At 49.9% G+C, this 12,934-nt stretch overlaps 1 protein-coding gene across 4 annotated transcripts in view; it reads right to left on the bottom strand.

Moving 5' to 3' along the window:
* Positions 1–12,934, bottom strand: part of FBXW7 (F-box and WD repeat domain containing 7) — a 184,250-nt gene that overhangs the window by 29,487 nt on the left and 141,829 nt on the right. For all 4 annotated transcript variants that reach the window (XM_075860349.1, XM_075860350.1, XM_075860351.1 and 1 more), the window contains 2 exons: positions 6,827–6,909; positions 3,516–3,657 (listed from right to left, as the gene is read on the bottom strand). In XM_075860349.1, the coding sequence (XP_075716464.1) occupies positions 3,516–3,657; positions 6,827–6,909 (225 nt within the window). The remainder of the gene's footprint in view (positions 1–3,515; positions 3,658–6,826; positions 6,910–12,934) is intronic.

Here is a 12,934-nt window from a genome sequence, read left to right as displayed (position 1 = left end):
CCGCCACTACAACTGTTAGGGTATGTTCACACTGCCTATTTTCGGGCTGTAAACACCCGAAAAATAGGAAGCAGAACGCCTCCAAACATCTGCCCATTGATTTCAATGCGAAAAACCGCGTTCTGTTCCGACGGGCTGTTTTTTTATGGGGCCGTTTTTCTACGTGGCCGTTTTTTTAAAAAGAAGTGTAGGTCACTTCTTGGGACGTTTTTGGAGCCATTTTCATTGACTTTATAGAAAACAGCTCCAAAAACGGCCATAAAAAACGCTGCGAAAATCGCCAGTGGCTTAAAAAACGTCTGAAAATCAGGAGCTGCTTTCCCTTGAAAACAGCTCCGTATTTTCGGACGTTTTTGGTTAAGCGTGTGAACATACCCTTATTCCCAGACGCCTATATACAAAATCTGCCTATTTATACAGTATTACACATTCCAGGATTTATAGCGCTACATTACTGTGTAAAGTTGCCATTTAGGAGTATAATCTAAGAGTACTTGTAAATCATAAACTAAATAACAGCATGCAGTGTCAATCAGCTGCTTCAAAGGCCAGCAAGATATTGTCGTGTATTAAAAGAGGCATGGACTCGCGGGACAGGGATGTAATATTGCCACTTTACAAAGCATTAGTGAGGCCTCATCTAGAATATGCAGTTCAGTTCTGGGCTCCAGTTCATAGAAAGGATGCCCTGGAGTTGGAAAAAATACAAAGAAGAGCAACGAAGCTAATAAGGGGCATGGAGAATCTAAGTTATGAGGAAAGATTAAAAGAATTAAACCTGTTTAGCCTTGAAAAGAGACAACTAAGGGGGGACATGATTAACTTATATAAATATATTAATGGCACATACAAAAAATATGGTGAAATCCTGTTCCATGTAAAACCCCCTCAAAAAACAAGGGGGCACTCCCTCCGTCTGGAGAAAAAAAGGTTCAACCTGCAGAGACGACAAGGCTTCTTTACCGTGAGAACGGTGAATTTATGGAATAGTCTACCGCAGGAGCTGGTCACAGCAGGGACAGTAGATGGCTTTAAAAAAGGGTTAGATAATTTCCTAGAACAAAAAAATATTAGCTCCTATGTGTAGAAATGTTTACCTTCCCTTTTCCCATCCTTGGTTGAACTTGATGGACATGTGTCTTTTTTAAACCGTACAAACTATGTAACTATGTAATATAAGATTTAAAAAAAAAAAACGGTCGTTTCCGTTGGCCACATAGACATTGAATGGAGCAGCAGGGCGCATGCTTGACTGCTGCTCTATTCAAGCTCCTGCAGATTGTGAGGGTGCATAGGGAGGAGGAAACCCTCAGGTCCCCTACTCTAGCGATCAGGCATCTAGCACCTACCCTTTGGATAGATGGTAAACGGTCTATCTTGGAATATCCCCTATTAATTGATTTTTTAACAATTTGAATAGACGGTAACAGGACTCCATGAACAGGAACGTGCATTATGTACACTACAAAAATACCACAAAGAGTGGTCCGTAACATTAAACATACATCAGTGTCCACTATGGATACAACCAAAAACCACAAGGAGTCGTCCATAACATTAACAATGGTTTATTCCATTCATGCACTAGATAATACTGACTGCAACTGATATGTACAATATACACAAAAAAATAAAAATCGACAAAGTACAGTCCACAGGCTTAAACATACAGTGGTGTGAACTATTTTGCATTGTACAAAGCCACAAAGAATGGACTGTCACATTAAATAATCAGTGCGCAGATCAGTTTATCCCAGCCATGAACTAGTTAATACTGCATATAATTGGTATAGAATATACTGTGTGTACATATTTCAGGTCTCTTTGTATACACAGAATGTTCCCATGTCACGCTATGAAGACCAAGCCTCACCAGCTAGAACACATAGAAAATCACACGGAAACCTGGTCTCCGCCTAACTGGTATTTATAGTCGATTTTCCTTGTCAGAAGATGCTATACCCTTCACCCTCCTCAGCTTTCGCTTGGCTGTGGCAGCGGAGATATTTTGTACTCAATAATCATCTGAACAATAGAACTGTTTTTGGTTACTGTATTTTTCATGGGAACACTGTCCCAGTTTGGAACATGAATGCCCTTCTAATCCTCAAATGCAGCGCCCGCTTATCTGCTGTAATGTGAATTTGCATACCAGAGCTCCACCAAATGACCTGAATGAATGAGAACCGGCAATTACAGCTAGAGGGTGCGGAGTGGAGGAGGGAGAGAAGCCAGGGCTTTTTCTATGCAGAGTAACTGTTCAGGACAAATCATGCAAATAAAAAACAGTAGTATTTTGGTGAAGGGTGCTAGGCGACAGAGACTTCAAACTTCCTCCAGGAAAGAATGAACGAACACCTGGCACGTAGCCCAGATGCCTCCGATAATTACCTGCACATCCCTCCTTTCAGATAACATGTTGGGGCTTGATAAACTACTAAACCATTCATCTCCAGCATAGCTTCCCATTTGCTTTTCCAATCATGAAAGGATCTTATTTTCCCAGGAGGGAAACAATTATCATAGATAAAAGAATACATCCTTAATTGTAAGAGGACTGGAAACCTCCCGGATGACGTGGTTCACTTAGTTATCTGCCTTCGAGCTGTAGATGTTCAGCACTGATGTTCTAGGACAGGTTGGGACAATGAAGCATTTGGTGGTCTTGCACACCAAATGTTTGACAGCCCTAAGTCCTCCTTCCCATCTTTAGAACGATGATGAAAGGTCTACAGACTGCTTCAAGTAAAGCTGGGAAAGTAATGTTAACTTTCCGTATTTTTATAGCAACCTCACCCAGCTGAGCACACTTTTAGACCATGCCGTACAAGTTCTGTGATAAAAACTTCTCTGCCATGACAGACATGATCCCTGTAGCCAGCAACGTTGCTGCGACCTTCTGAATGTACGCTCTGTCAAAAGTACAGAAATGTTTGCCCTCATTCAGTTTACAAAAGGAGTAATGCCTGGCTGGCTCCGCATATGGACATGGAAACTAGTGAGGCGGAAAACGAAGGGAACCAGCAGCAAGAACAATGCATCCATTTACCTCCCCCCCCCCCCCTAGGAGGCTCAGTACACAATACACATATTCAAAAAGTTCAGAAGAAAAGCTTAGGGACTATGAAGTCTACAAAACCCAGAATTGTGGTGAGTTTTATATCATAGCTTCAAATTAGTCGTTCAACCATGAAAATAGCTTATCTCACCATGCCAGTGACCAACATGACCAATGCAGGAGCCTATTTTAGATATATGGGAAAAGCCAACCAAGATGAATCACCGTGATCAACCCAACAGGTGTAAATAGCGTAAAAATAACTTTCCATTACCAATCAGTCAAAATCCATTTTGGTTATTGTACTGGAAAAATTCTATAACTCACAGATTTTGGTTATGCCCCAACAGTTGCGAAGGATAAACCACCATGATCTATCGGTAACACAAGATGGCTTTGAAGTCTTATTAAATTAACAAAAAAAAAATGAAATTAAAAAAAAAAGGAGAAAGCGTACCTGGAACATTTTCAACCATTCTTGAAGGCCTGAGGGTGGCTGCACTGATGTAATTCGGCGTCGTTGCTGACCCTGCCCATTTGCTGCTCGCAGGTCACCAAACGTTGTAGGCGCTGCCGTACAAGGCACTAGACCTGTTGTACTAGAGACAAAATAATGAGTGAGAACCAGAGTAAAGCACACCAGATTTTAAAGTTCTGTTTCCTAATAAGTAACTGTACCATGTTCTACCCCTCTCCCTAAAACAAACAGGATGCTACGGAATATGTTGGCACTATATAAAAAGAGTGGTAAAAGTAATACTAAAAAAAGAAACATTTTCAAATGCGGTGCGATACGTGGAAAAGCTGATGTGCAATTCTGCTCCTTATTGTTACCAGTTACAAAAAATGACGCCGAAAATGTATAAAAATTAAAGTATTTCCATTTTCCAGAAGTTTAATTATAGCAACAGTTTTATTGTGTCGTTTTATCAATTTCATTTAAACACATTTACTGGCCGTGGTGTGAAAAACTGACTTAATAGAGGCAGTTCAGGTTGTCACTCAAAGTCGGGGGCACTGGGCGAGGATGTCACGCTAGTCAAGCATGTAATCAATTTCTCAGGCACGTACGTTTATAGCCAACATTCCCACTGGGCATGTACTCTACAGCGCTCTAATTTAACACTTTGCCCTTCAGTCACAGATCATCATCTAACCTGCTGCAGGCTCCAAAGGGGTTAACAGTGCAGCTAATTCAGTTATTAGACTCAAGTTTATTTCGGCAAGTCATTGATTTCCCATAGAGATGAAGGGTGTAGACAGATTTACATATGGCAAGGTTTTATATAGAAGTTCGGACGTTTCGATCACTTTGCTTACATCATGGATCTCCTTCCATGTCTTGGAGCTGTATGAAGCCCCCTGTGGTCTTTCCCTTTTACAGTGATTACGACTAGTGGAAGCTCTTAAGGCAGGGAATCCCATCTGACATTTTCAGATGTAAAGCTTTTATTACAATAATAGCTTTGTGTTTCGCCACCTTTCAGAGCAGAGGAATACTCATGGGTCTACTAAGATTCATATAAAAGACTTCTCGTTTTAATCGCAGCGTGAGAGCTTTAATAAATTATGCTAAACGGATTGTTCCTCTGGGGGTATCAACTGGTCACATTCTGTAAGGCCATAAATAAAGCTGCCCGCAGAAAACGTAGCGATTCATTTGGAAAAGCAAATAGTAAAAAGCTAAATGTACATTTGAGTAATGGCATAAAATAAAAAAAGTCATGGAAAGATATAAAAGAGCAGTGGTAGAAACGAATACTGTAGTAGCGAGTGTTGACTGTATATATTACTGCTGCTGGTATAGCTACACTGGCATTCTGAGGGTTAAATGAACCATGTATGTGACGGGGTTAGAACTTGCCTCTGTAGGGAACTGTGAGGTCATGAAAATTTCAGAGAGAAGCGATAACTGACTGTAGAGGACGACTGTGTGGAGTGCCGGGGACAGTCGTTAGAAGGCTAGGAAAAAATGCATCAAAGAGTATCTAGTCATTGCATTATAGTGCTAGCTGCTACTTCAGGTTTAGGGTATGTTCACACGCTGAACAAAAAACTTCTAAAAATATTTCAAGGGAATACAGTTCCTGATTTTCAGCCGTTTTTCTTAAGCAACTCGTGTTTTTCACGGCTATTTTTGGAGCCGTTTTTCTATGGAGTCAGTGAAAAACGGCTCCAAAAACGTCTCAAGAAGTGACATGCACTTATTTTTCGCGGGCGTTTTTTTTTTACGTGCCCGTTTTGAAAAACGGCCACGTAAAAAATGCCGCCTGAATTTCGGAACAGCCCGAAAAATGGCCGAAAATAAGCCGTGTGAACTTAGCCTTATTGTTCGGACATAAAGAAAGCTTCACAGGAACCCCAGGCTAATTCGAAAGATATATGTGAAGTCCTAACAGAAACTAAGGTCTACAGACAGGACATGAAGAAAGCTTCACTAGAACCTCAGGCTGATTCTAAGAATATATGGGAAACCCTAACAGAAACTAAGGTCTACTCACAGGACATGAAGACCGCTTCACTAGAACCTCAGGCCGATTCTCAGGATATATGGGAAACCCTAACAGAAACTAAGGTCTACTCACAGGACATGAAGAAAGCTTCACTAGAACCTCAGGCCGATTCTCAGGATATATGGGAAACCCTAACAGAAACTAAGGTCTACTCACAGGACATGAAGAAAGCTTCACTAGAACCTCAGGCCGATTCTCAGAATATATGGGAAGCCCTAACAGAAACTAAGGTCTACTCAAAGGACATGAAGAACGCTTCACTAGAACCTAAGGCTGATTCTAAGGATATATGGGAAGCTGTAACAGAAACTAAGGTCTACATACAGGACATGAAGAACGCTTCACTAGAACCTCAGGCTGATTCTTAGGTTCTGTTAGGGCTTCCAGCTTTCTTCATGTCCTATGAGTAGACCTTAGGTTCTGTTAGGGCTTCCCATATATCCTAAGGTCTACTCACAGGACATGAAGAAAGCTTCACTAGAACCTCAGGTCGATTGTTATGATATATGGGAAGCCCCAAAAGAACTTGAGGTTTATTGAAAAGACTTTGAGAAATTTGGTTTTATTGGTTAGACATGGGTAGAACCTGAACAGAATCTGGTAATATCGTTACAACATGGGGGGGGGGGGGACGGGACGACGACCACAAAAGAATCTAGAGAGTATTGTCAGGACATGAGTGGGAGCTCACTTCAACAGAACCAGACGTTTATTTACATTAAATAGCTATTTGATTGAATTTTTTTATTTTATTCATTTTTAAGCCCAACAAAAAAGATAAACTGAACACATTTACTACAGATTTTTTGTTTCTTTATTACCTTGACCACAAAGAAAAAACAACGACTTTCTGCAGTATTTCATTAGAAATGCAGAAACAAGCCACCTTGGCGGATTTCTTTATGTAAAACACTGAACAAACTATAAAACAGAATGTTGGATAATAAAAAAAGAAATTAAAAAAAGCGCTTGACTATTTCAAATGAAATACAAATCACTAAGAGCCACCGTGGTATTGAATAGAGAACTGCGGTTCGTGATTTCCCCTCCACGGTAATGGCTTTGCTTCAATCTCCCAAACTTGGATTTTCTACAGCACCACCAATTAATCCGCTGTTATTCACGACCAGAGACTACCCTATGGAGTTGTAATGAAAGCAAAGCTGTGTCCGAATGAAAGAAGCAGCTCAGCAGCTGGCGAGACAGGACGTACACTCCAGTCATGACCAAAGCAGCCATTATCAAACTTAATTACCTTGTGTACTCCGAGCCTTTGCAGGGTTTCTTTCCCAAAGAGAAAGAACGGACCTCGGATCCATGGTCCAACTTTCTCTTCATCTGAAATTAAAAAGAAAAAAAAAAGGAAAAAATTAGAAAAAAAAAAAAAGGAAAAAATTAGAAAAAAAATAAATAATGCATAAAACAGCCCATCAATAGCAACAATGTATCAAAGTCTTGTGTAACAAATGAGGTGTCAAGCAAGAAAATGCAAATCAAAACGCTAAATCCTCAAGGTGGATTTCTCGATTTCTCTGTATTTTTATTTAACCTTATCCTCACTAGCAATACATATTCATTGTAATATATATATATATATATATATATATATATATATATATATATATATATATATATATATATATATAAAAATAAATAAAACAGCAGATGGAAACACATGAGGAAAGTTCCCTAAACACAATCTTATTCACCAAATTCGCATCAATCTGCCCGGAGGCGTCTCTAGGATCATTTTATTGGAAGCGGCTACAAGTCCCTCTACCGACTATTGTTGTAACAACCATCCATGATCAGAGAGCCTGTTGCTTTTTCTCGCCAAGACAACGGTCTATAAGCTTTACGAATTAATGTCATGTGTTTCTCGGCCCTTTAAAATATACTTCATTATTTAGAGACATCCAAAAGTACAAGGAAGACAAATTAACGACTTTCAAGTGATTTAGGATTTACATATAAAATGATTTTACAAGAAAAAAATACAATACAGGGCTGCCCGCCATTTACATGAATGTGACCTGCCCTAATGAGACTGCTGTGAGGACTCGGGTTTACCCATGCTCTGCCAACATGTGGTGGTTCCTCCACACATCAAAAGCCTTGTTTTACAATGACGAATCTTTCATTTCAATTAAGCAAGGAGCTGGTTCCTTCTGGCTCATGTAACCTAGCGGGATAAATCTAAGGTCTCCAATGTCATTAACGCTGCAAATCATTAAAATCTAGATTGTTCTGAACAACTCCAGGGACCTGATCACACAAAAACATGCCTCAGATCTGTAATGAGGAGGGCAAGAAAACAATATACAATGTTCCACCTGCACAGAAGGCATCCATGGCCGAACAGCAATACAGAATCCACAGCTAGGAGGGCAGCAGCCTGGTAGCGCCAAGGTAGAGACTGGTCGAAGATCAGCCTAGACAAGGCATAGACCAGACAACGCCATAACTGTCCTGTAAAGTTATTACTCCATGGTTACTATAGGACAGGATTAATATTCAGCACCATGCCCTCCTGCTGGATAACCTTGTCTGGGAAGCCCACAAAACCTGTGGACTAAAAAACTTCTCAAGTCCCACATCCTAAAGATCTTACAGCCATAGTCGATGTCTGCTTAGTGCCAAGGAAAGGAACGGACCATGCAGCCTGCCATCATGCCCACTATCACAGAGAAAGGTAGGCACATGAAACACAAGACAATCTAACATGAAGTGTGACCAGTGTGAGATCGGTATAGTATAACCTTGGCAGGAATCTTACCAGGCTGGTGGGCAAATAGCTGGAGAATCGCTCCCATCCTGGAAGTTTACAATACTGCAAAGCCGCAGAGGGCATTGTTACCAAGACACAAGTCCCAAAACGCTGCTCATCTATTCAGATCCCGACACACATGAGGAGTCGTCGACACTTCCACACCCCGGGATAATAAGTGGGATGCAGATGAAGGTGACCAGACGATAGACGATCGCTCTTATGCCAGTGTATGTGCCATCTGCAGAGGCAGGAGGGGAGGATGCTGGGTCTGTCTAATCAGAACACCATCTCATCACCTTATTCTGCATCCCCATTACCTCTCCCCTTCCAGCAGCGCCTCACATCCCCCGAGCAGGGCGGCACGTCTCAGTACTTACTTTGTAAAAGATCATTTTTAAAGTGCCGTAGAAGCCCATGTTTCCCGGTGGTGGTGAGCTATATATCCGTACTAGATCCGTGATCAGCGGCTCCCGTGTGTCCGGACGCTGCGTATGAAGCTTGGGGGAGAGAAGAGCCCGTATCCAGGTGAGTGTGTCAGCGCAGAGTCTGGTGTGGACATGCTCGGACACGTCAGGAGAGGAGGAACGCCGTCTGCTCGCAGCGCCACACAGCAGCAGCGCTTCCCAGCCAGTATCCCCGCTGACAGCAACTCCAGAGACTCAAAATGGGAGGGTCGTACCAGAAAGGGAATCATAAGGGGTGGGGTGTCAAAGACCCGCACTGATTTCTACTAGCGCGACGCAGGAAGGATCGGATTACACCCCCGTTTATAGAGCTGCAATGGTGCAGTCCGGGTTCTAGCTCCACAGCCCACACATCAATTATATGGAGAATCAGGGAGCCTGTCAGTACACAGCGGAGGGAGGGACCGCAACCCCTTCCCTCTGCCCGGGGCTATTCCACCTAATACTCCCCTGTATACACCCCAGCTTCTCGGAGGAATGCAGTAACCCGGGGAGATCCCTTCTCTCCACCGTATCTCATCGTGACTGACAGCACGGCGCCTGACTGCTGAACACGAAGCGCCCGGCAGGGACCAGAGCACTTTCTATCAGCTGTCAGGGAGCACTTCACTAGACTCTACTGCATATCCTAGAAGCTCGCCTGTCCACAGGTGTACAGAACAAGCGCAGTTCACATTCAGCGTACACTAGCGGTATGCAGCATACATGTACTACTGTAGAACAGAAGGGACAGGTGGGAGGGCTGAGGGCTGCAGTGGACAGGAGGGAGGGCTGAGGGCTGCAGTGGACAGGAGGGAGGGCTGAGGGCTGCAGTGGACAGGAGGGAGGGCTGAGGGCTGCAGTGGACAGGAGGGAGGGCTGAGGGCTGCAGTGGACAGGAGGGAGGGCTGAGGGCTGCAGTGGACAGGAGGGAGGGCTGAGGGCTGCAGTGGACAGGAGGGAGGGCTGCAGGGGGAGGGCTGCAGTGGACAGGAGGGAGGGCTGCAGGGGGAGGGCTGCAGTGGACACGGGGGAGGGCTGCAGTGGCCAGTGGGGGGGAGGGCTGCAGTGGCCAGTGGGGGGGGAGGGCTGCAGTGGCCAGTGGGGGGGGAGGGCTGCAGTGGCCAGTGGGGGGGAGGGCTGCAGTGGCCAGTGGGGGGGAGGGCTGCAGTGGGGGGGAGGGCTGCAGTGGGGGGGAGGGCTGCAGTGGGGGGGAGGGCTGCAGTGGCCAGTGGGGGGGAGGACTGCAGTGGGGGGGAGGGCTGCAGTGGCCAGTGGGGGGGAGGGCTGCAGTGGCCAGTGGGGGGGGAGGGCTGCAGTGGGGGGGGGGGGAGGGCTGCAGTGGCCAGTGGGGGGAGGGCTGCAGTGGGCAGGAGGGAGGGCTGCAGTGGACAGTGGGGGGGGGGTGGGGAAGGATGCAGTGGCCAGTGGGGGGAGGGCTGCAGTGACCAGTGGGGGGGAGGGCTGCAGTGACCAGTGGGGGGGAGGGCTGCAGTGACCAGTGGGGGGGAGGGCTGCAGTGACCAGTGGGGGGGAGGGCTGCAGTGACCAGAAGAGGGGGAGGGCTGCAGTGACCAGAAGAGGGGGAGGGCTGCAGTGACCAGAAGAGGGGGAGGGCTGCAGTGACCAGAAGAGGGGGAGGGCTGCAGTGACCAGAAGAGGGGGAGGGCTGCAGTGACCAGAAGAGGGGGAGGGCTGCAGTGACCAGAAGAGGGGGAGGGCTGCAGTGACCAGAAGAGGGGGAGGGCTGCAGTGGGGGGGGAGGGCTGCAGTGGGCAGGGGGGATGGCTGCAGTGGGCAGGGGGGATGGCTGCAGTGGGCAGGGGGGATGGCTGCAGTGGGCAGGGGGGATGGCTGCAGTGGGCAGGGGGGAGGGCTGCAGTGGGCAGGGGGGAGGGCTGCAGTGGGCAGGGGGGAGGGCTGCAGTGGGCAGGGGGGAGGGCGGCAGGGGGGAGGGCTGCAGTGGGCAGGGGGGAGGGCTGCAGTGGGCAGGGCTGCAGTGGACAGGAGGGAGGGCTGAGGGCTGCAGTGGACAGGAGGGAGGGCTGAGGGCTGCAGTGGACAGGAGGGAGGGCTGAGGGCTGCAGTGGACAGGAGGGAGGGCTGAGGGCTGCAGTGGACAGGAGGGAGGGCTGAGGGCTGCAGTGGACAGGAGGGAGGGCTGCAGGGGGAGGGCTGCAGTGGACAGGAGGGAGGGCTGCAGGGGGAGGGCTGCAGTGGACACGGGGGAGGGCTGCAGTGGCCAGTGGGGGGGAGGGCTGCAGTGGCCAGTGGGGGGGAGGGCTGCAGTGGCCAGTGGGGGGGGAGGGCTGCAGTGGCCAGTGGGGGGGAGGGCTGCAGTGGCCAGTGGGGGGGAGGGCTGCAGTGGCCAGTGGGGGGAGGGCTGCAGTGGGGGGGAGGGCTGCAGTGGGGGGGAGGGCTGCAGTGGGGGGGAGGGCTGCAGTGGCCAGTGGGGGGGAGGGCTGCAGTGGCCAGTGGGGGGGGAGGGCTGCAGTGGGGGGGGGGAGGGCTGCAGTGGCCAGTGGGGGGGAGGGCTGCAGTGGGCAGGAGGGAGGGCTGCAGTGGACAGTGGGGGGGGGGTGGGGAAGGATGCAGTGGCCAGTGGGGGGAGGGCTGCAGTGACCAGTGGGGGGGAGGGCTGCAGTGACCAGTGGGGGGGAGGGCTGCAGTGACCAGTGGGGGGGAGGGCTGCAGTGACCAGTGGGGGGGAGGGCTGCAGTGACCAGAAGAGGGGGAGGGCTGCAGTGACCAGAAGAGGGGGAGGGCTGCAGTGACCAGAAGAGGGGGAGGGCTGCAGTGACCAGAAGAGGGGGAGGGCTGCAGTGACCAGAAGAGGGGGAGGGCTGCAGTGACCAGAAGAGGGGGAGGGCTGCAGTGACCAGAAGAGGGGGAGGGCTGCAGTGACCAGAAGAGGGGGAGGGCTGCAGTGACCAGAAGAGGGGGAGGGCTGCAGTGGGGGGGGAGGGCTGCAGTGGGCAGGGGGGATGGCTGCAGTGGGCAGGGGGGATGGCTGCAGTGGGCAGGGGGGAGGGCTGCAGTGGGCAGGGGGGAGGGCTGCAGTGGGCAGGGGGGAGGGCTGCAGTGGGCAGGGGGGAGGGCTGCAGTGGGCAGGGGGGAGGGCTGCAGTGGGCAGGGATGCAGTGGACAGTGGGGGGGGGTGGGGAAGGATGCAGTGGCCAGTGGGGGGGGAGGGCTGCAGTGACCAGTGGGGGGGAGGGCTGCAGTGACCAGTGGGGGGGGAGGGCTGCAGTGGCCAGTGGGGGGGGAGGGCTGCAGTGACCAGTGGGGGGGGGGAGGGCTGCAGTGACCAGTGGGGGGGGAGGGCTGCAGTGACCAGAAAGAGGGGAGGGGGAGGGCTGCAGTGACCAGAAAGAGGGGAGGGGGAGGGCTGCAGTGACCAGAAAGAGGGGAGGGGGAGGGCTGCAGTGACCAGAAAGAGGGGAGGGGGAGGGCTGCAGTGACCAGAAAGAGGGGAGGGGGAGGGCTGCAGTGACCAGAAAGAGGGGAGGGGGAGGGCTGCAGTGACCAGAAAGAGGGGAGGGGGAGGGCTGCAGTGACCAGAAAGAGGGGAGGGGGAGGGCTGCAGTGACCAGAAAGAGGGGAGGGGGAGGGCTGCAGTGACCAGAAAGAGGGGGGAGGAGGGCTGCAGTAGCCAGGAGGGGGGGGGAAGGCTGCAGTGGCCAGTGGGGGGGAGGGCTGCAGTGGCCAGTGGAGGGGAGGGCTGCAGTAGCCAGAGGAGGGGGGAGGGAGGGCTGCAGTAGCCAGAGGAGGGGGGAGGGAGGGCTGCAGTAGCCAGAGGAGGGGGGAGGGAGGGCTGCAGTAGCCAGAGGAGGGGGGAGGGAGGGCTGCAGTAGCCAGAGGAGGGGGGAGGGAGGGCTGCAGTAGCCAGAGGAGGGGGGAGGGAGGGCTGCAGTAGCCAGAGGAGGGGGGAGGGAGGGCTGCAGTAGCCAGAGGAGGGGGGAGGGAGGGCTGCAGTAGCCAGAGGAGGGGGGAGGGAGGGCTGCAGTAGCCAGAGGAGGGGGGAGGGAGGGCTGCAGTAGCCAGAGGAGGGGGGAGGGAGGGCTGCAGTAGCCAGAGGAGGGGGGAGGGAGGGCTGCAGTAGCCAGAGGAGGGGGAGGGGAGGGCTGCAGTAGCCAGAGGAGGGGGGGAG

The sequence above is a fragment of the Rhinoderma darwinii genome, chromosome 1 (genome assembly GCF_050947455.1).
Source record: "Rhinoderma darwinii isolate aRhiDar2 chromosome 1, aRhiDar2.hap1, whole genome shotgun sequence".
NCBI classification, from domain to species: Eukaryota; Metazoa; Chordata; class Amphibia; order Anura; family Rhinodermatidae; genus Rhinoderma; species Rhinoderma darwinii.
Note: the sequence above shows the minus strand (reverse complement) of the source record. Positions and strands in the feature narration are given on the sequence as shown.